This window comes from Toxotes jaculatrix, chromosome 2 (assembly GCF_017976425.1).
Source record: "Toxotes jaculatrix isolate fToxJac2 chromosome 2, fToxJac2.pri, whole genome shotgun sequence".
Classification (NCBI taxonomy): Eukaryota; Metazoa; Chordata; class Actinopteri; family Toxotidae; genus Toxotes; species Toxotes jaculatrix.
In genome coordinates, this window is record NC_054395.1 from 26032325 (window position 1) to 26055700 (window position 23376).

A 23376-nucleotide genomic window follows, 5' to 3' on the forward strand; every position below is an offset into this window, starting at 1 on the left:
TATGTGATTCAGTAATGGACTGGAGTATTTTGTTCTGGGGCAATGCTGCAGTGCCTAATTTATAAAAAAAATCTGACAAGAAGCCTACCAGTACTCTAGAGTTGAATTGTTGATCAATTGATTGGGCATTAGAAAATTAATTGGCCACAGTTTTGACAACTGGTTGTTCACTTTTTTTTTTTGAAGCAAAATGACAATAATGCTGATAGTATCAGCCTCCCAAATGTTAATATTTGTTAGTTACTATTTATGATCTATAATAGTAAACTCAACATCTTTGTTTGACTGTTGGTTAGACAATAAAAGGCAATTTGTGCATGTTTACTTGGGCTTCGGGGAATAACGGTAGAACGTTTATTAAAGAAAATAATTGTCAGAGGTATTTTTTGACTGACTTTCTGATTTTCTGACTGACACCCAGGTTAAACAGACGCAAATGTGGTAAAACACAACATTGCTATAAATAAGTATAATAAACCCTATTCAATTCTAAAATGTGAAATAAATCTTGACAGTCCACAAAGCCGAGGACGACAGGATGGAAGATGGATGACCTTTTATAGTTGATTTTGTGCTTCAGTGGTGCAGCGTTAAAATTAATTTGAGACCTACCTGCTCTAGTCGTTATTTTTCCACTTACAGACGCCAAGAAAAAAAAATAACGTCCATTTGCCGATGTTGACTTTATTTTGAAAGTTGTGACCAGAAGTGCAACGTGTTTCTTCTCCTTGATTCCTCCTTTTTGATTCTCTGATGGTTTATTTGACTGATAACTAATTTAAAACATTATCTTTTTTTTTAACCTGACATTTAACCTGCATTTAACGTTCACTTTTGTACGCGCTACTGAGGGGAGACGGCGACATTGGTTTTATTTTGAAAGTACACAGTCGGAAGTCATATCCCTTCGTCGTTGCTCAGGGCTCGTCACTCATTGGCTAACGGCGAAATTTGAAATACAACGCGCTTAATGAAGCCGAGGCTGCTGAAGGATGTGGACGAAGATAGAACGAGCTGGTCGCTAAGAAAAGAAATAGGAAAAACTATTCTGCGAAATATCGCCGAAAGGGTTTTACGCTCCAACACTTCTCCAGAACAGAAACGGTAGGAGACTGAGGGCGGATAATGTTTGCTAACATGGGCGGTAAAACATAAATTAACGTTAGCGGCCAACGTCTGACCTCACGCAATCGCAGCGTTATTTTCCAGTGTTACGGTTTAAGTGTGTGTAGTGTTATTTACTGTAGATGTAGAACAGAAACAGAAGAAAATGATTTTAACAGATGAGCGGCGGTGGTAAATGAGGAATGGCGATTAAAAATTTAAGTGAACCTGACGTTGTTACCGGGCTAATGGATATTTTTGATTCATTGTTTTCGTTGCCTTTAAGGATAAGGTCTTAAGCTTTGTCCCTCCTAATTTAAAAGTTACTTAGTCTGAAAAGCAACCGAATACCAGATAAATATACAATACTGTTCAAAGGAATTAGCCATTGTAATACCACGAAAAGCTTTTATCAATTAACTTAATACAAAGAGGAGAAAACAGAAAACCTAAATCAAATCAATGCTCGGCGTGGCCACCTTTTGCGCTTAAAACAGCACCAGTTCTAATACAGGTTTTCAAACCACTTGGCAGGTACAGGCTGTTGTTCCATTCATCCCGAAGAACGAGCCACAGTTTTGTGGACTTGGGTTCTCTTAGTGTCTCAGTTCTGTCTCTTCATGTAATCCCAGACTGACTTCATGATGCTGAGATGGGCTCTGTGGGGGGCATAGCATCTGTTGCAGGATTCTGGCTGTATATTTGGGGTTGTTGTTATGCTCCAGAATGAATTTGGGACCGGGCTCAGATGTCTCAGTGATGATATTGCATGGTGTATGAGACTCTAAACTTCTAAAATGCCTGAAATTGGTGCAGTGCTGTATTTACAGTCATAAACCTTGTTATTCTATGAGAAGAATGTATTTAATTTATTATTCATCTCTTTCATGGGTCTTAAGTTATAGAACATCATGGAGACTGCTGTGTTGAGCCTCCAGGGCTTATATGATAAGCTGAGGACGCAAGTTGATGTCCTCAATGAGAACATTGAACCCAGTAAGTAGTTTATGGTTATTGGTTTTATCTTTACTTTACCATCTATCATATACTACCTACAGTTGCCATAGATCAATATGTAGATACCCGGCGCATTACTGTGTTCATCTTCTTTCACAGACTTCATTCAGATGGCACAAAACTTTGATGACTGTCGTCGCAAATGGCTGAGGGCAGAGCAGGAACTGGGGTCTTGCAAAGAGGTTCTCACCAAAGCAGAGACAGAGAGAGGAGCTCTGGAAGTCAAACTGAAACATGCTCGCAACCAAGTAGATGTGGAGATCCGGCGCAGACAAAAGGCTGAGGCCGAATGCGAGAAGTTGGTATGTTGGTTCAAATGGCGACCCTCGTTTGCCGATATGTTGATTTAGTCTACTGTTATTCCACCCAGTACAGGTAGTTTCTCATATGAGCACCTCTTGCATTTCTGTAATACAGGACCGTCAAATTCAGCTGATTCGTGACCTCCTGACCAGCGAGGGATCCACCAACAGCATCCAGCTGAGTGCAGAGCAGCGTTCAGCTCTGGCCTTCCTGAACACGAACTGTCAGGCAGCAGCCAACCTGAATACCAGCCGAAGGTAAGAGACTCACAAACACAGGATGTTTACAGTTCCTCCAATTTAGATCCTGTTTCTGGCCATGAAGGGCTGCTATGTTTGTTTCTATTTTTAAACCTGTCGTATCACTGGTACGTCTGCTGTTGTTTGAGCCGTGTGGAGTCTAGCATTCCCGGTGATTTACCCAGTGGGTGGGTTACATTTGCATGTGGCAACGTCTGACACTTGAGGCTTAATACAACATTGTATTTGCAACAACTTTAAACTGGAGAAGTCATTTTTATCCTCAGTTATCTCCATCTATTTGTCACCTGAATTCACTGTTCTGACACACTTTCAACTCACTCTGAATTTTCAACAGCATTTGGATTTAGATTGTTGAGAGGATGGAGTTACTAATAAAAGTTTGCAAAAATGTAATGGGTGGAGGAAAATGCATTGGAGTTGACAACCCAAATACTAAATGAGGGAAACCCTGCTGACTGGTTTAACATATTTTCTGTCACCTCTGATAGACTGATGACGATAGACGAGTCCGCCTCTATCTTGTCAGATATCAGCTATGACAAAACGGATGACTCTCTCGTGAGTACTTTACTTTTCAGCATCATCTAGATTTAATGTCCTGTAAAAAAAAAACCTCCTTTAATCCTGAAATCTGATTCTGAAATGCTTGATCTATAACAGGACTGGGACTCCTCCACTGTGAGGACGGTGAGACTGAAGAAACGGGAAAAAAGGGTATGCTACTTGCATGTGGGCTTTATTTCTTTAAACTCTGGTTTTTGGAAGAATGCCTTCATGTTCACAGGAGGTATTGATTTCATGTTTGCTGTTTTGATTTCAGCGCTCCTCGAGAAATCATGTGGATGGTCCTCCACTTGCCTCCAAAAGATCCCGATCAACAGGCAGAACGTCAGAGAGGGTAGGGGTTTTTTGCTACAGTCTGGATATCATGATCACTTTTTTTTAAATCACTGAAATATGTAATTTTATTGCACATGACCACAATCACAAAAAAGTATATATAAATAAATATGGAAGCTATTCTAATATGGTTTGTTGCAACCCTGTAAACAGCCCTGATGTGGTTGAATGTGGTTATTCTGACTTTTTGTTTTTTTCTGACAGGGAAATGAGACACTTGTGACAAAGACCACAGTGACTGTCCCTGCAAATGGAGGACCTGTTGAGGCAGTTTCTACCATTGAGACAGTTCCTTACTGGACTCGCAGCAGGAGAAAAACTGGTAAAATACAGTATCTGCTACGATGAAAAATATAAGCTTGGGTACTTCTTCATACATGGCTAAATTAATGTTAGTCAGCTCAAATGATCGTATTAATTCTGTTGTCAATCTAACTCGGTTCTTGAAACAAAATTGAAAAATCCTCATAAACCAAATCAGTGCACGGTAACTGTTCTCAAGGCGCATGATGCAGACAAAATAAACTCAAAATAATTTAGTGAATGGGGACTGTTCTCATCTGCATATTATTTACAAAAAGACTCATTATTTTCATGGATGTCTTAAACCTGAAAATGCAGCAGTAGTGATTCGATAATATATTTTCTCAGAGCTGCATAATGGTGGTATGTAACACACACATATTTATTTGGTATCTCTCCTGTTCAGCTGCCATGGAGTGGGACTCTGAATCTGTCAAGTCTGAGGATGTCTTCAAACAGCCTGGAAACCCAGAGGGAGCGATAAAAGCCGAGCCCAGCACTCCGCAGAGCAACGGAGGTGTCCGTCTTCACGAGTTTGTCTCCAAAACTGTAAGGATCCCGCTCGTTTGAGAGAATTGCAGAGTGAATGAATGTGAATTAGAAAAAATCACATTTTCTTTTAAGATTTAATGATCATCTGTTTCCAGATTTTTAAATCATAGTTCCTTTTTTTAGCCAAAATACATTTATTGTTGTCTGCACAGAAACATATTTACACCAGTACGGAACCATTGCAGACTCCTGCTGCTCCTTATGTATGCAGCTCCATTTGTGCAGTGAATTTACTTTATTTATTTATTTAAAAAAATGAAGAGTAATTTGTGGGTTTAGCTGAACATACACAAAGCTTCTGACCTACAGTCTTTACTGGCCTCTTAAATCCTGTCTGATGTCTTTTATAGGTCATTAAGCCTGAGTCCTGCGTACCCTGTGGAAAGAGGATCAAGTTTGGGAAGATTTCACTGAAGTGCCGTGACTGCAGGGTTGTCTCACACCCCGAGTGTCGTGAGCGTTGCCCTCTGCCATGCATCCCCACTCTGGGTGGCACTCCGGTCCGAATTGGGGAGGTGTGTGAGAAAATTTTTCGTGACCGATTTCTCTCTTGATGTGCATGCACATGCACAAGTTCAGCTTTTCTCTGAAATTTTGTCACAGTACTGATCGTTTACCCCGTTTCTCATTCATTACCAGGGCGTGCTCGCAGACTACGTCCCTGATACATCACCCATGATTCCCCCTCTGGTGGTGCACTGTATCAGTGAGATTGAGCAAAGAGGCCTGCATGAGGTGAGTGGAGTTCTCCTGTCCTAATATTATGCAGAAATTGAACGATAGTAAAGCCTCACATCCCCGTAGTTATTTTTAATGTCTTCTGCTTAAGCAGAGACGGAGAGCTGTAACTAAGATTTAACAATCTGTTCCTGGGAGATTAAATTTGTAATTTGGCTGTGGAAGGCCTCCAAATCTGTTGATGGCTGTGTGACTGTGCTGCTGCCTCTTCTTTATGTAGTTTTAGGTTTCGCTCCTGCCTTACTTTCTCACTGAAACAAATTTTATTCTTCTGTTGCTTTTGTAAAAGGCATCCTTTATTCCTCCAGTGGCTCTTGACCATTGATTCAAACTGTTGACAAATGTTGACCTCACAAATATTGTTGCTAAACCATGGGGATGCTACTTCTTTGCCGTATCCAGTAGTAAACTGAATATCTGTGGCCTAAATAGGGAATAACTGCATTTCTTCCCTCTCAGGCTGGACTGTACCGTCTGTCCGGTGCAGATCGCACAGTGAAGGAGCTGAAGGAGAAGTTCCTCCGCAGCAAAACCGTTCCCGTGCTGAGCAAGGTGGAAGATATCCACGCTATCACTGGCCTCCTCAAGGACTTCCTGAGGAACCTCAAGGAGCCCCTTCTTACCTTCCGCCTGAACCGTCCCTTCATGGAAGCAGCCGGTATGTGTGGGTGTGACTGGTGTCAGAAAAGGTGCTAATGTTGGTAGTAAATGTTTCTGATTGGAGCAAAAAGCATTTGGCAATTTATATTAGAACTTGAAATAACTGCAATTTGTGTAACTTCTTAATGGACAGTCGAAAAGTGTCCAACAGACCCATTAAATGCAGGTTTCATAAGTGTTTCTACTTTGTTTTTGCAATTTGTTCTGAACAGTGATGGAAACCTCAGACGAGAAGTTTCCCAGAACAAAAAAATAAAAAGATTGATCTTTGAGTTTTTTTTTAGCCTTTTTAGTATTTGTTTGTTACTAGAGTCAGATACATTCTCTTTCAAGTTGTTAATAAATCCATACAACCTCCCATTCCTTGGTCTCTGCTGACAAAACTGTTTTCTTTGCTCTCCCTCAGAGGTTTCAGACGACGACAACAGCATAGCTCTGATGTACCAAACCATTAGTGACCTGCCACAGCCCAACAGAGACACCCTGGCTTTCTTAGTCCTACACCTTCAGAGGTTGGCAGTGACTCTCCTCTAAATAACATACTGAAAAACACCTAAGTGAGCTTTGTTGTTCATGTCCCAGTGCAGCTGATTAAAAGGCATTCACTCTGCTTTGATCCTTTGTATGTTTCTGCTACAAATTCAGTGTTGGGATTTGCTGATATTCATAGGATGCCCTTGTCTTTCTGAAATTGATATTTTCTTAATTTTGCTGTATCCTTTAACTTTAATTGGGTAAAATTGCTTTAGGCGAAAATGTGCTCAGAATTTTAACAGTTCATCTGTATATAATATCCTGATTTTTAGACAGAGCAACTTTTTGTTTTCTGAGAAATTCAGTTATCTGCTATCTGTTTAATCTAAAATACAGATTGTGGCTATTTGGTTTCATGTACATTAAATAGACATAATTAAATCTGCTCAAAATCTTTCAGAGTTGCTGACAGTTTGGACACCAAGATGGACATCAGTAACCTGGCTCGAGTTTTTGGTCCAACTATTGTGGGTCATGCGGTTCCCAACCCAGACCCAATGACAATCCTACAGGACACCAAACGACAGCCTAAGGTAGGCCTCAACAATTTGGTCTGTCCATGGTATGTTATGTTTCTTCACTTGTTAGTCATGATTCCCTGTGTATAGAAAACTGTAAAGTAGTATAGAAGTATTTAAAATGTGTAAACCAGCTCAGTCTAAGAGACTGAGCTCCCACAGTTAGAGACCACCAAAAGTCCCTTTGCTTTATAATATAATAACACTCCAGAAAATCATCACAATACCACACACTTGTTTTTTAATAATTCCCCTCTGTCTTGCTCAAGGCATGTTCGTAACCAGCACGGCACCATTGGAAGAGCATGAGGCAACACACTGAAATGACTGTGATATTTTTACTTATCCCTTTCTGTTCAGGTTGTGGAGCGTCTGTTGGCTCTGCCGGTGAATTACTGGGGCCAGTTTGTGATGGCAGAAACCGAGCAGCCAAACTTGGACCATCTGATCATCGAGAACGCAAACTGCTACGCCACCCCCGAGAGAAGTACGGGCTCACTAAACTTTGTGTGTTGCTCTCTGCTGAGCTCATGTGAGCGTGGGCACAGTTGTTTACTGGTTGACATTTCATCGTCATGTTTGTGCTGTTGCAGTGAGCATGCTGGGACCTCTGACCACTCCAGAACACCAGCTCAATAAAACACCCTCCTCCAGCTCCTTGTCTCAGCGCATGAAGTCCACTCTGACACCCAGGTAAACAACACGAGCACAGCCTCCTCCTGCCCTGCTCTGACACTGTTTTTACAATCAATAATCCAGTGAATAATTGGCTTTGGAGTGGAAAAACTACCAAGTACTTTTTTTTTTTAATTTGGAGAAGCTGACTTCATTAAACATCTTTCACATAAGTTACTGTACAATATCTCGTTATCCTTCACAGACTCTGTTTTATTGACTGTGAAAAGTCACATGTGCTTCTCGTTGCAGATTTGGGAGCAAGAGCAAATCAGCAGTCGGATTCTCTCGCCAAGGAAAATTCTTTGCATCTCCACTTCTGAAATAATCAAGAGCAGCAACACGTAACCTTTATTCATACTACAATACTACAATAATACATAATTCATAACAAGGTACTGCTTTCATAACAGCAATAAATGCTTCCATCTTAGTCCTCTTTTATATACTTATAATTGTATGAATATTTTACAGTGGTAAAAGTTGTGTTTTGATGATTTTGCGTGTTTATAAAAGGATTTTTTTTTTTTAACCAAATAGTAGGATTTCCTATCTATGCACACTTGTGTCTTTAGAAGATATTTTTGCTAAATGTTTAACAAGACATTCTCATTTCCTATCTAAACACATGAGAATGATCTTTGCTCATTTTGAGAAGTGTGCTCATGGGTGAAAATATGTACTGTATATGTACAGTTTTATTGTGACGTGCTTCTAAATCTAATCATTTCTTTTGACAGTTTTTCAACTCATGTGTCACTCAGAGGTTGAAGAGCTCATTTTTAGGCATTTCATTCTAGGATGTAATTGAATATATGACTGTTTGTAACACTCTTTTAGTTTTGATGTTTGTAATACATTTATTTTTCTGTTCTTCGGTTTTGATTGTCTTCATTCCCTGGCAAATTGTACTATAAATGCTTTATAATCACACATATCCATTTTTATATTGTAACTACAAACAGTAGTTGTGAGACCTCAGTGGGAAGATCTTGGTCATCACCTGCTGTGATATTACAGTAGATTCTGAGTCTCCTGTGGAAGGGGACTAAATTTTGAAATCTTGCTTCCACTCTGTTTTACAGAGTCTCTTACAATGCCAGTGATCATCAGGAACGTTGTTCTGTTTATGTAACATGCTGTAATCTGTCAGATCACTTTGCTCCTTCCCTGTGTAAAGCTCGGTGTAATGTTTGTATCATGGGAGGTAGCTTGTGACCTGTTCTGTGCAACAGGCAATTACTTTGTAAGATTAGCCAGTTCTCTTGCAGTGGCATTATTTGATTAACTATTAGCACATTTGTACACAAATACACTTTAAAATTCATGTCACTTATAAAATACGTTTCTAACATTTACATAAATGCCTCCTGTCCTTTCTGTTACAGGCTCAGTGCTGTTTCCTAACCTTCTGAGTCTTAATACCCCGAGAACACTAACTTAGATGTCCTGTTGTTTGAGGCTCTACTTTGATCTCAGGATGGAATCTTATTTCTAATATATAAACTTGTGTTGTACATGAGGGAACATGTGAAACTGCCTGTGAAGGGATATCAGGACAGCATTGTAACTGGTGTCTGTTGAGTGATGGTTCATGGCCTCCTTTACTCCTCTTTCAAATCACCTGTTTAAGGCCTATTCCCACCTTTGACTTTTAAAGTATGATTCTAACAACTTTCAGATGACTAAGAATATTAACAGACACGTTTATTGAAGAGATGTTCGACCTGTACATTTGGGAATTAAAAGGCAGCTTTATAGTTTTGATTAAAATGTACGTATTTTGCTCTCAATCATGAAGATCTCTTACACAGAAGTCTGTTATATAAAGACTAGTTTATGACAAACATTTATTTTACAGAATAACTACAAAGTGCCAGCAAACATAAATTACAACTACACACTCGGTTCAAAAATATTTAATGACTAGAGTGTGTACACCTTTGTAAGAGGCAACTATTGATGTCAGAGTAGAGAAAATGTTCGTCAGCATTAAAATTTAGGCCATGGCCAGAGTAGAGGAGTGTTCTTGATGTAGTTCTGGAAGGCTGGGTCAGATCCCCACTTCCTCATGGCCTGCTTCTCCAGGATGGGGATGCCACTGACATAACGTAGCAGGAACCAGACGAAGAGAGGTGAGGCCACGCTCAGGTACTGGGGACCCTGCATCACTGATGAGGCTGAGAGCCACAGGCCTGACCACTGCAGGATCTCTCCAAAATAGTTTGGATGTCTGCTGTAGGCCCAGAGTCCACTCTGGATGAACTTCCCCTGGAGGCACGGCAGTAAATTGAATTGGGCGGTACAGTCATTACACTCAGTGAATGGGGCATTAATGCAAATTGGGGTCGCACAACATGGGGGTCTGTTAACTTACGGCATTATCTGGGTCACTCTTGAAAACCCATTTCTGCTGATCAGCAATAGCCTCAGCAGCGAAGCCAAGGCCCCATACAGTCCAGCCGATGTAGTCCCTTGTTCCCAGAGGGACATCTCGCTTCTCGCTGTTCAGCATGAGGGTGGGCAGGAGGGTCATAAATACCCACACAGCTGAGAGAAACAGGGAAAAATGATTCATCTTCAACCAGACTCAACTTAATACTTCTACAAACTAAATACATTTAACTTACCGTAACCAACAGCTCCTACCTAGAATTAATGCATAAAAAAGAGCCAGAAACTAGACAGTGATTTATACAGGGCAACCATCCCTTCAGTTGGGTGCTGAGTTAGTCAAGGGCTATGGTAATGAGAGGAAGGTATTTACTTCACTTCCAAGTACCTTGTATTGTCCAATATACAAAGAAAGTCCCTGGGCTGTCTCTGACATTGTTGAATCTGCGATCATGGCCGTCCTTCAAGATTCGCATGAAGAGGAATGTCCCCAGCCTGCAGGAAGAACATGGTTAACATCCATTCACATTAACCAAAGCATTATTCATTAACCTGACTTTAAAGTTTCTCAGTCATTAGTCCCTCCTCTGACCTTGCCAAGGACCCTCTGAGATTAAACTCAGAACTCTGTGGCTTTTAATGCAGCAGGATATCATCCTGACGTGCCTCCGTTTCAGTTTTATTGAACTTACCTGAGTCCCCATGCTGTCACCAGCCCAGTCTGCACCTTCTGACGGACATGACTGGCTCCTCCCCAGATACGACTCAGATGGGCCAGTAGTATAAATGTGCCAGATCCTGGGGGAAAAAAAAGGGAGAGAGAGAGAGAGACAGGCTGGTCAGGACATAGGCACGGCAGACAGTTCTTGCTGCAGAATAAGGCGTGTTCAATAAATCTTTTACCCAGGATACTGCAGACAATTGGTTCCAAAGTTCAAGGGTAAGAAGAGCCAGGAGCGCTGAGCGGAGTGGAGAACCAGAAGAGGACGAGTAAGGGAGAAGTGTCAAGGTGATTCATTTGTGAAATTAAAAAGAAATCAGTCACTGGTGTCGACAGGTAAGCTTCGCTGTTCTACATGTAACAAATGATCTGATAACTGGCTGCGTTTGAGCCAAGTGGCACCTTGTCCTGACAGATATAATTCAATTGCAACTTAACTTACAGGCTTAATCAGGCACAAGAACTACACCTAATGATTATCTTCATTATCAATTAATCTGCCTGTTATTTGCTTAAATAACTGATTAATTGTTTTGGTCTACAAGATGTCCACAAATGGTGAGAAATGTCCAACCGACACTCAGTTTACTATGACATAAGACAAAAAAGAAAAAAAAATTAAGAACCTGAAACTCAGCAGTGTTCGTTGATTTTAGCTGTAAAGTTTTTGACCAACTGATTTAGCTCTTGTGGATACAAATAAATTAAGAAATGAATAAGAACATCTACCACCGGTGCAAATGCAAATCCACGGTGTCTGTAGTTTTTACCAATGCAAAAGTGACACCCGGCTGCAGAAAATTTACACTATGATTTTGTAAACTAGTCTCTCCACTGGTGAGCACAGACAGGAGCAGATTGGGGGCCCATTATAAAAGGGCCCCCTTTCTGACTCAAATCGAGGCTCCCAGGTTTGCTCTCTACGCCCCTGCTGACACAGGACCATTAAGTTAAGCTGATTGGATCTATGTGCCGCCTCTTAAGCTGAAGGAGGGGCTGTGTGGCTGTTTCACAACAGAGCTGTTTTAGATAACACAGGTTTTGTAATGATGATCTTTCAACATATAAGAGAAAAGCAAAACACAGCTTCTGCAAACTATATTACATCCTCACAGCTGAATCATGGCTAACTAACCCACCCACAGGTTGTTTTCTCGCTTAAATTGTGATTCGCTTTCCTGTCGAGTCCAGTTTACACCAATTATTTCTGCTGAACATCACAACCCGAGCTGCAGAGCCAGTCGGCACATGGCCGCAGCACTAACAAAGGAACATTCTCATCAGTTTTTCTCTCACTTTACCTGCCAAGTCATAAAACTTCTCGGTTTTGAAAGCTGCGGCCAGAGCCCAGCCGGCCCACTGGATGCCCACGTCAGTGACGGCACATTTGGCCAACGTGCTCCCCATGATCATGTCCTGCAGCTCGGCCAGCAGAACAGGAATTTGATGGTCTGTCATCGGACCACTCCTCCTACACCCAAAGAAACATAAACAGTCTGGGCAAAGTTCACCGCTGCCATACTACTACGGGGAGTGGCTTGGCCGCGGGGAACTCTGGGTATTGTAGTTACCAGAGGATCAGATCTGGAGCAGGGAGGTGGAAAGTAAAGAAGTAGATTTTCTCGAGTAGTTTGCTTAAGTGCAGTCTTGTGCTACCTGTTTAAGAGTTATTGTCTTATTATTGGGTTGCGATCACTGATGCATTGATGTATAAATATTTATTGATATATTATTCACAGTGGTGTTTGGTCAAGGTGGAGCTAATTTGAATGATTTTATATGTGTCATGTTTGATCCATGTTTATTATCCTTATGCTGTAATTGCTTTCATGATATTTTTATTTGGTCTGGCCAGTGTTGTAATGTATCCTGTCTTCTCCGTTTCCCTTCATCATCAGGAATAAACACAAACACGATTAAATATGGCAGAGAGCACAAGTGCAAAAGGCAACTCTGGTGACTTTGCTAAAAAAGTCCAAAGACAGCTGAGCAGAGGAAAAGAGAAGGTAATGGTCTGCTGGTCTGCAAAGTCTTGTTTCCCTTATATCAAGAGACAGAAAACATGACCTTGTAAGTGCTGTTGCTCTGAGATATGTTCTTTTTCTGCAGGTACTGCAAAGGCTGGGAAAGACTGTGGAGACCAGAGATGACCAGTTTGAACTGCTGCACCAACAGTTTCATGACCAGCAGGTAATCATCCTCCTGAAAAAAAAAAATAAGTATGGAGTTAATTTTGTGTTTATTCAGACAGTTAAACAGGCTGAACGGTTTGAACAAAGTCTTTAATTTTCAGTTCAAATCAAATAACTTTCCACTCCTGTCTCAACATGTTTGACTGAGTGTGTAAACACTAAGATGATTTATAAGTGAACTCAGCATCATAAAAGTAATAAATCTAAAGACTGGCAGTCATGCAAACCTCTTGTGTATTTGCAGAGTGATGGGAACCGGATATACAAGGACCTGAGGAACTACATCAACGCAGTGAGAGGTGAAACATGCTTTTTGCTTGTGGATGCTGCAGACACCTGTAGATCTGTGTCCTCCTCAGTCCTCATATAAACAGTTCTGCTTCTTACAGACATGCGTGAAGCATCGAGGCGCCTTTCCCAGTCTCTGTTTGATGTTTATGAACCCGACTGGGCTGGAGAGGAAGACTTGGGAGCCATTGTAGAGGTAAGAACCAGTGTGATCATCAGTTAGAATATAAACTGGCTGACTGCACAGTGTACCACTGCTGTGTTTTATAAGTACAAAAGCAGCAAGATCCATACATCACCAGGGGACCAAAACCCCCCTTTTTTTCTCCACTCTTCATACATAATTAATGCAATATTTATGCTGTGCCTTTTAATAAGGGGGAGGATCTCCTGTGGAATGACTATGAAGTGAAGCTATTAGACCAGGCCATACGCACCATGGAGTCCTATGTGAGCCAGTTCCCAGACATCAGGGTAAGGCAAGAGGAGCCCAATCTGCAAGCAAACACAAGTGAACACACAGACAGATAAAAGTCCTGAGAGCAAACACGCAAAAACCAACAAAGACGCACGAGCGGTTCACACAGAGGCATACACACACAGATGATATATCTGGATCATCTGTCTTTTTCAATCTGTAGGAGAAAGTTGCCAAGAGGAGAAGAAAACTGATCGACTACGACTCCTCCCGTCACCACCTGGAGGCACTGCAAACAGCCAAGAAGAGGGATGATATCAAGATAAGCAAGGTCATTAAAAACGACATACACGTCTTGTTTTTACAGCGTATTTCCACCTTCATTTGTCCAAAAATATACATTAAAATTAAGTTACTTTTTCATTCTGCAGGCAGAGGAAGAGATGAGTTATGCCAAAAATGTCTATGAAGGCATCAACAGTGAGCTAAAAGAAGAGCTGCCTGTGCTCTATGACAGGTCTGACAGAATCAATTTATTACCATATGATTTGTGTGGATTTTCAGGGTTTTTTTTTTATATTAAACATCAGTGTTTTTTTCCCTTTAGCCGTATTGGGTGCTATGTGGCTGTCTTCTCAGCCATGTCAAATTTACAAGACATCTTCTATAAAGAAATGCGCACGGTATGTTTTGATCTGTGTTGGTTGAGCAGCTACATTCAGTTGGCACACAACATTTATTGTGATGAAATTGTTTTTTTCGACTATCCGTCTCCTCTCTCAGATCAATCTGGATCTACAGAACGTGATAAAGGAGCTGCAGGCTCAGAACCCAGACAAAGTGTTTGCCGTGAAGGGACTGCAACGGTAAGTGGTTTTTTTTTTGTTTTTTTTTGGCTTTGAATGTTGAAGTCATTTTTGCTTGGCAAATCAAAGGAATTGTTCGCCCCAAAATGAGACCCTCTGCACATGACAGTTTAAGCTCAAATATATTGTACAAATCACAAAACACTGCAAAATATCCCATAAAATAACACTGCAAATATATTTTCTTAGCCTTTTCCAAACAGTTGCTCTGTGGACCATCAGCATCAGTTCTCTGACAGACTGATTTCTGCTGCACTCGTTTTGGGATGGATCATTTTAATGAAGTGGTGTCTCTATGTCTCAGGGAATAGAATCTAAATATTCAAACCAAATGTCCATGCTTTGTGTCTGATATTATCTTGCTAAATGTTTCAGTTATGGCTCCCTGAGGAGACGGACTCTGATGTCCCCTAAGGCCTGGAAAGCCAGCTTCTCTGAGTTTCACAAGAGCTACAGTCCTAAAACTGGCCAGAGGTTTAGTTTCAAGTCCCCAGACAAACCTTCCCGTGGGACTCTGTCCAGAGAGAGCAGCACCCTGGCTGTCTCCCCACGGTCGCCACTGGAGAGCCCCACCCCTGAGCCCGGGGACCTGGACTCCGAATCGAGCCACAGTGAGATCCACAGCTCTCCTGCGCAAGAGGACAACACAGCGGGGATGGGCGGAAATGAGCTGAAGTCAGGAGAAGACGGCTATCAGGTGGAAGAGGAGAAGGACGTGAAAGAAGAGGAGTCTGAACCAAAGCCTCCTGCAGAATCTGAGAAGGGAGACGGCGAGAAAGCCCCAGCAAGTGAGAGCAGCTCTGAACTGAACAACTCCTGTGATTCAGAGAGCTTGGAGCTCCAGCTCTCTGCTGCAGACAACGGCCCACTGCACATTGAGGAAAGAGAAGACAGCCCAGTAACCCTCGACACTCCTAAGTCAAATGGACTGGAGAATGGGTTTAAATCTGACTCCAAGGACCCAGGCATTCCTCACAAGGTTCGTCATCTGATTAGCACACAGCTGAGGCACAGTGCTGCAGGCCTTTCCTGTGTATTTAACGATGTTTGTTAGTCATAACTCTCCTGTTTTACATTTTTGCTCTTTTCTTTGTGTCCTATCTAGGATGCTGCTGCAGAAAAACAGGCGCCCCTGGACTCCAAAAGCACAGTGGTTTAAAGCTTTCACACTCTGACTTAAGATTTGTTTGCGTCTTTTCATGCATACAATCTGTCACATGCTGTCGTTCCTCTTCTCTCTTTGTCTGTTGTTTCTGTGTTTGACTGAGCAGAATAGCTCAGAAGAGACTGAAGTCAACAGCTGCACAAGAGAAAAAAAAATGTGGAGACAGCCGCACTGAAATGTCCAACTGGTGTCAAGAATGATGTTCTGTGCGTTGACTTGTTGCTGTTAGTTTTATTATTTATCTTTTATTGAGATCAACTGTAAATACAGCACACTAAGCTTTGGATATTTTTTGTAATAGCCTGGTTTCATCTTAATTGTCCTTTCAAATGTAGCCCAACCCACTGAATTATATCCTGGAGCAAACGTACATTTTAAAATCAGAATAGTTATTTTTTGTGTCTAATGTTGTAAACAAAAATGCACCATGATGTTTACTCTGTTAGAAAACTTACCGACTGACTACAACACAGTTTCTGTCCAGAGATGTGCTACATCCCAGTACATGGTCTCAGTTTCATGAGGAACAGAGTCACACTCCAAGCTCATGTTGTCGTTGACCAAAAAACTGAAACTAAATACATGTTTCAGTGATTTTCTAGTATTTTCTTTTTACTTTTTTGAATTTTATTTTTATCTGCTTTTGATGGCAGGGATTCATTTTTCAAACTTAATTTTCCATTTTAATCTGAATTGAATGTTTGAGCCTTTCTCCTCACAAAATGGAAATCTATTAATTAGGTGTTCACTTTGAAGATAAATCATTATCAGCAATGCTTTTTTGGATCCCATTTATAGTCATTATTTCTCAATAGTTTATTTAATTTTAATTATTTGATGAATATGCACATCTAAAGCTAGGATATATAGGAATTATAATGAAATTTGTACACTAAAAGGAATAAAAAACAATTTAATTAAAACTTTGTCTCAATAGATATGATTGTTTCTATATAAATGGAAATGGATTCGTCTGTACTGGATAAATACACACACATAATACACTTTGCCTATGCTTCATTCTTTGTAAGAACAAACTTACAAATGTGAACTCAACAACCCATCGAGTTGGGACAAAGGTCAACACCAGACTACAGGCATTTTAAATGACAGAATTCAAGATTGTTTCAGCTTTCACAAATCTGTCTGCATAAACTCTTTTAAATCTGTTAACTGTCAAAAACATTCAAATGATTATTCCTCTGTCACATGAACTCTGTATCAGCTGTCACACAGCTGTCAGACTGAGAGCCAACATATTTGTGTTAGAGTGCAGAGAATGGGTGGACTGTGTGGGGAATTGGCAAATTGGCGCTGTCCCCATCTCCCAGCATGCACCACCAGCATATGCATGTATAGACGGCACCCTGACTGAGATGAGAGCGCACAGGCTCTTGGGCCTGCTCAGGGGGCATCGCCCACCCCAAGACAGGAGCATGAGAGCACCGGGTAAAGAGGATTTGTGTTGTCAACCAGAATACTCACTGTTGCATCATCTATTAACTTGTCCATAATTGTTGGCTGTGTGCATTGTTCTCTTTGAGTGTCAGCCGCAATGGGGAAGTTGTTTAAGTCCCCTTAGTGAAGCTGCAGTTCATCAACAGATCTATGAAGCATGCTGTCCTCCTCAGAAATTCCAGCTGTTAAATGAGAATAAATGCAGTTAAATCACAGAAACTATCAGGATTACAATGATTTGTTTTGGTTTTTTTGAAAGCAAACTTACTTTTCTTGTTATCTGTGAAACTAATCTGCTGGCCAATGGGATGATCATCATATGACTCCTCCTTGACAAAGATGAGATCAGGTTCCCTCTCCATCAAGTCTATTGCCTGCCGACAAGACAGGTGACAAACAGCTACGAACATCAACAAAACAACAAAAATCATTTGGTCAGCTCAGTTCACGAAAGAAGTTATTGAACTGAAGATGAAAACCAAAACCAGTTGGTAAACTCCACATTTTTATTTGGCACATGCTGCTCGTGCCAACCTGCATCAAAGGCTTTGTGTGGCAGGTAAACAAAATACTACATGTACCAACGGCGCTGTCGAACATTCATAAACTAATAAACATGCCACGTTAAATGCTGCCTGCTCTCCATTTAATCAGGCTTCCCAGAGCTTGTAACAAGCGGAACAATGGCCAAAGGCCAAACAGAGTCCAGTCACTGAAAGATGTGAGCGGGTTACCTCATGGAAATTTACATGCCTAAGCACAGTGCTAAATCACTGGAGTACCCCTTTGTTATTCAGTTTAATTTTAATACAGCATGGACATTTAAAAAAGTGCTTGTCAAGATATTTTTCCCACAAAGTCTAGTAGAACCAAAATGATTAAGTATTACAAGACTTTTAATGCTACATGTGTATTTTTTTTTTTCTTTTTTACAGCAAACAAACATTTGCTGCAAGGTTGTAATGCCTTAATTTACATGGCTGGCAGTTAGTTTGATAACATATTAAAGCTGAGTAAGAGGGCGAAAGCTTTGTCGTCATCAGACTTTGGAGTTTTTAGCATTTGGCTGCTTCCTGTATTGAACTGGCAAATGCGCCAGTAGAAAAGATTCGTTTGTTTAGTTTTGGCCAGCACTCCTGAGGTGGGGGGGGGGGCCCAAGGTAGGGGGCGGGGGGGCTTAACAGGTTAATCCGCCCATGGAAAACAAGCAGCTCCACTCTGTTCCACATTTTTAACTCAGCAGTGAACCATCTCGTTTGTAGACGATCTTCGACGCGGAGCCGGGGGAGGAAAGGGAGGGGTCGGAAATCGAGAGCGTGTGCAGCTTGACTCACGAGTGCGGGAGGGGGGCTGAAAAAAAAAAAGTATTACTACTTACTGTATTTCACAGACACAGTTTTAGACGCCTGAACGGAGTCACACGGAGTTTAGATTTCAAACTTAAGTGAGCAGTGTGCGTTAGTTTTCTCCACCTCAAACAGTCAAGTCGCGGAAAAAAGTGGGGTTTCCTCGGTTTGTAAAGACGCTCCGCTGCGCCCAGGTAAGCTCGCAAAAAAAAAAAAAAAAAAACAGCTGTGATGAACAATGTCTGATTGTTTGATCGGGGCTGGAGAATCGTGGGGAGATCACCTGAAAATGCTGCTCGCACGTCCTTGTTTGTCTCGGGGTCATTTGGTGAAGGAAGCTCAGTTACAGAGAACATCAGGGTGAAGGGGATTTTTTTTTTAAAGGTCGGAGTGACTGGTTTACTCAGAAGACGACAAAGAAAGTCAGCTGGGAATTAAAGTATGTCGGTAACAATGGAGCAGGCAAAGTGTGAACCGGCTTTTTACCATGTGAAAATAACATGGTTAGAAAAAGTTAGATCTGAAACTAAGGGCGTTCAACTTAGTTTCATTGCCGATTAATCTGCCGATTATTGTCTCGATTAATCAATAGTTTATAGAGTCGTTTTGTCTCAGAAGGCAGTAAGTCCAGGAGCTGCAATCTGTGACTAAAATGTTTGCACAATTTTGTTTGTTTCTTACAGGTCGGCGTTGAGTTAAAAAGCAACCATGAACAGTAAGTGCACATTTAATCAGTACTATTAATGTTGACTTATTAGTACATTTATAAATGGCTTTTTTTGTGTGGTGCTGCAATAGTGTGCAGCTTACTTGGTTTCCAAAACTGGATCAACAGCTGGGCCCCAAATGCCCGAGGTTCAATTCATCAACGGGTTAGGGTTATATTCTGCCTTCAGTCTTGAAGGGGGGCAGTTTGTCCAATGTTTCATTTATTTCTTTGTAGTTTTAATACTTTTAAAAAGCAACCACGGATAGCAGGTGCATGTGAATATATATCTAATACAGCTGTTTGTTTGTTGTTGTTGTTGTTTTTTTTAATCAAATTGATTCACAGTATTTATAATGGAAACCTTTGGCAAAGTATTATTATTCCAGCACCGGGGTGTAAGGTAAGATGAACTTTGTTAGTGCTACAGGGGGAAATTGCTTTGTTACAGCAGAAGCAGGATATAGATGAGGGCAGGTATCAAATGTTGCTAAGAGAGAAAGAAATATTTACATAATTAGGATATTTACATGAGGCGTACAGTAGCACTCTGTTTACACAGAATAATATTGCACACTGTTTACATAAAGTGTAGTGTTGCACAGAGGTCGAGCAATGGTGCAAAAAAGCTGTGTGTGTTATAGAGAAATATTGCACGTAACACTGTCGGTTGGTGTGTGTGTGTGTGTGTGTGTGTGGAGCGCCCGGTGGGCTGCTGGGAACAGTGCTGGTTGTACAGTCGGACAGCAGCAAGAAAAAAAGCCCTGCGTTATCACCCGTTTGAACACCGTGGGTGGAGCAGCCAGTTGCTAAAGGAGCTGCCCAGTGCTGTCAGCGTCTCTCTCCTAACACCTCCACTGTATCCAGGGGGGCATCCCAGGAACTGAGCCTGCCCTCTTCAACAGTTTATTTAGTCTCTTCCTGTCTGGTGTTGAGATGCTGCTGCTCTCCATAATGACACCTTATTGTTTGATCACACACCCAGGTATTTGTGTGATTTTACAATCTCATTGTCCATACCCTGTATGTTCACTGGTGTGGGTGTGGTGTTTTTGTCCTGTGGAAATCTGTCATCAGCTCTTTGGTTGTTCCACTGTTTATCTGGAGGCAGTTCCACTGACACCAGCCCACAAAGTGCCGGATTAGTCTCCTGTGCTCCTCATCAGGTCCGTCAGTGACGTAGCCAACTACAGCAGAGTCGTTGGAGAACTTCTGCAGGTGACAGTTTGTTGAGTTACAGCTAAAGTCTGTAAGAGGTGTGAGAGGATGAACAGGAAAGGTTTAAGACAGCTTGGTGTGTTTGGGGGAGCGAGGCACTGCACAGCAGAAGCTGGACTCAGCAGGAAGGGGCAGGGGTAGCTGTGCTCAGGTCAGTGGGGCAGCGGGGGAGCAGCAGCGAGTTGGGCAGGCCATGGGGTGGGGCAGATTCCTGGACTGTTAAAGACCGTGCTCAGGTCATTTGTCCCAAATAGGTCTCCTACAGGCTGTCCACTGGACAGACCTCTTAATTGCTGATTAATTTTCTGTCAGTTGGCTAATTACTGGATCCTTGCCGCCCTGATGTTGATGATACTTGTGTACTTTTGTTTTAGTAAAATGTAGAACTTGCAGACTTACTTGTTTGTGTGTTGTGGTGCTGTTACTTTCACTCAAATAAAAGGTCTCAGCACCTTCTTCTACCACTGGTGCGTTCTCTGATTAAATCATTGCATCACGGAGGATTTGGAAATAAATAAGAGGTTGACAGCTTTGTTTCATTTCCAGCCCTTAATAATCAGATTACTGTGTCACAATACTTAATATTTCCTCCCCCAGCAAGCAGCTATGCAGCTCCTCAGCAGATTGTGCGCTGAAGATAGAGCCCTGTGACATTTTTAACATGCCTTTTTATCTCCCAGGTTCAGATATGGTGCCTTTAACAACAGGCTCCCCATATACAGCGGCAGCTGTGACAGAAAGTACGCTGTGTTTTCAAGATCTGTTATGAATGAAACCGACTCGGCTGTGAATACTGTCGCTAATAAGTATTCTGACATCACAACCTTATAGTTTGTGCTGCTTTACCAACACATAAATTGCTTGTGTGTGTGTGTGTGTGTGTGTGTGTGTGTGTGTGTTTGTTTTTTCAGCATCAACTACTGGGCCTTCAGCATCAACTGTTGGGCCGTCAACATCACTTCCCACACAAGCAGACACCACCATGATTCAGGGTAACTCCTACACTTTTGGGTTTCATGTTTTCTATCACTGGCATTCGAAGCAGTCTGTCAGATATGGCACAGTTTACTTCCTCTCAGAAGGAAGAGATTCTCTTGACCTTTCGGCCTTCTCCGTTACCTGCCACCAGTGGTTTAAAAACTAATCTGCTTGTTGTCTTTTCTTTTCTCAGTGGTAACAACAGCAGCCCCCACAAGTTTTGATTCGGCAGTTATTGCAGGTAGCTGCTCAGTTTATCCTGAACTATTTTTTCTTATGTTACACTGTAAAGTCAGTTTTTTTTTTAAATTTTATTCTAATTTTGCCTCTTTTTTTCCAGTGGTTATTGTTGTCATCCTGGTGACGGTTGCTGTTTTGGGCTTCCTGCTTTACCGGTATCTCTGCCACAATAAAGGAGACTACAGGACGACAGGGGAGCTTGCGCCAGGAGAGGACTTCGATGAGGAGAACACAAACCAGGCCGTGAGTGACAAGAAGGAGTACTTCATATGAACATGGTGGATGATGTGCAGCTACTGAGAGGGGCTTGTGAAAGAAACAGTGTCTGTTGAGGCCTGAGAAGAAATAAGACTGTTTTTGTTCTTTTTTTCTGTATCTGTGTTTTGAGGGAAGGCCGCTGCTGGTTAGAGGAATATCTTGTTTGAAGATTTAGCTCTTTAAAAAAAGAAAAATGCACAGGTGCAGAAGACAAACCAAAGATGACATTGTTACTATAACAGTGAATACACGTGGAGCAGGTGACCGACAACAGGTGTGTGCAGATTAGCAGAGCTAGCCATGAAACAGGTGGTGGGATTTTAAAACATCTACAGTGATGATCAGTAAATATTCAGCAGCTATTGAAATGAAAGATTAGCTTGTGTATTACAATATTTATCAGCTGTTTTTCTCTTTAGCATCAGACATACTGTATTTTTCCCCAAACGAATGTTTGTTCTGTTCAAAATGTTCTGATGCTATTGAGGAATTACTTTTATACTGATTTGCTTTTAAAATGAGTCAAAAACAATGTCCTCCTCTTAGTAAAGGACGGCAAACTTTATTGCATTTGATATTGTTGTGCCTGGCTTATTTTATTTTTATTTTTTAATTGCTTTCCAGGCATTGTTTCCAGTGACTTCCCTGTTTGAGATAAATATGGGAAGGCAATAAAACTTGTTTTTGGATGGGTGTCATTATGCAGAGTGACCGCTTGCAGTGATGTGTAATGTATTTTGAAATAGTGTCATAATCATCAGCACTGCTGCCCACAATCTGACTCTGAGCTGATGATCAATACGTAAAGAATCCAGATGTTTTAGACGACACACTGCACATTACAATGAGTTTGTTCGACACACCTGGTTACATTCAGTATAATCCCATGTAACAGTCCAGCACAAAAATCCACTTTTATGAAGCTTATGTTGAGTTGTTGTTGACTGTGGGTCTGAGAGCTCATGTGCTGATAAAATATTAGAAACATATTTCAGTATAATGTGTTCTGAAACAAGACAACAAACCACAGATTTATCACAGATATGAATCCAAACCGCTCTGTTCAACAAAAACAGAATATCATAAGCTTCATAAAGGTGTGATTTATTATGGGCTGGATTGAACAGCAACAGGTATGGATGAGTGAAAGCAATAAACTGGCAACTCAGTGGAAGGTAGGGGAATTTCTTTTTTTTTTTTTTTTTATATAACCAAAAGTACAGTTCCATGTTTTAGACTCAATACCTTTTTTATATCCAGGCCAGGACCTACTCAAACAATCAAATAAGATGAAAAAAAAAATTATAAGTGACCCGTGATGCATTCTGGCCACAACAATACAATAACCTAAATCCCAGATTTTCTATAGTCTTGCATCACAATCTTGAAAATCAATACCTGCTCCGTACTAATACATTGTTCATGTGAATAAACTTAAATGACAAAACATGCAACGGTTCAAATTTCCAAAATAACCTTTATTCTAAACTTACATTTTAAATTTTAAGTTTAGTATAAAAAAGTTAAGTGCACCTAAGTTCTTTTTTTCAAAGTATTCCAT

General features: G+C 41.1%; 3 protein-coding genes across 3 annotated transcripts; 2 read left to right on the forward strand and 1 right to left on the reverse strand.

The window, feature by feature from the left end:
* Window positions 1–975: 975 nt before the first annotated feature.
* racgap1 (Rac GTPase activating protein 1) lies at window positions 976–8919 on the forward strand. The gene is made up of 17 exons (XM_041045749.1): window positions 976–1104; window positions 2004–2100; window positions 2221–2423; window positions 2539–2681; window positions 3176–3245; window positions 3348–3401; window positions 3508–3585; window positions 3792–3909; window positions 4297–4439; window positions 4793–4957; window positions 5082–5177; window positions 5640–5838; window positions 6247–6352; window positions 6775–6907; window positions 7253–7379; window positions 7486–7585; window positions 7820–8919. Exons 2-17 carry the CDS (start codon window positions 2016–2018, stop codon window positions 7893–7895), a joined length of 1896 nt encoding a protein of 631 aa, XP_040901683.1. The 5' UTR covers window positions 976–1104; window positions 2004–2015; the 3' UTR covers window positions 7896–8919.
* A 554-nt stretch (window positions 8920–9473) lies between these two features.
* si:ch211-210c8.6 lies at window positions 9474–12213 on the reverse strand. Its single transcript, XM_041057753.1, has 5 exons — window positions 11984–12213; window positions 10654–10759; window positions 10350–10456; window positions 9945–10117; window positions 9474–9838 (listed from the first exon to the last, which is right to left on the reverse strand). Exons 1-5 carry the CDS (start codon window positions 12138–12140, stop codon window positions 9560–9562), a joined length of 822 nt encoding a protein of 273 aa, XP_040913687.1. The 5' UTR covers window positions 12141–12213; the 3' UTR covers window positions 9474–9559.
* A 391-nt stretch (window positions 12214–12604) lies between these two features.
* bin2a (bridging integrator 2a) lies at window positions 12605–16143 on the forward strand. Its single transcript, XM_041059811.1, has 11 exons — window positions 12605–12688; window positions 12792–12872; window positions 13119–13173; window positions 13264–13358; window positions 13541–13636; window positions 13804–13911; window positions 14012–14097; window positions 14188–14263; window positions 14364–14446; window positions 14822–15425; window positions 15552–16143. The coding sequence occupies exons 1-11, from the start codon at window positions 12605–12607 to the stop codon at window positions 15603–15605; spliced, it is 1422 nt and encodes a 473-aa protein (XP_040915745.1). The 3' UTR covers window positions 15606–16143.
* Window positions 16144–23376: the final 7233 nt, after the last annotated feature.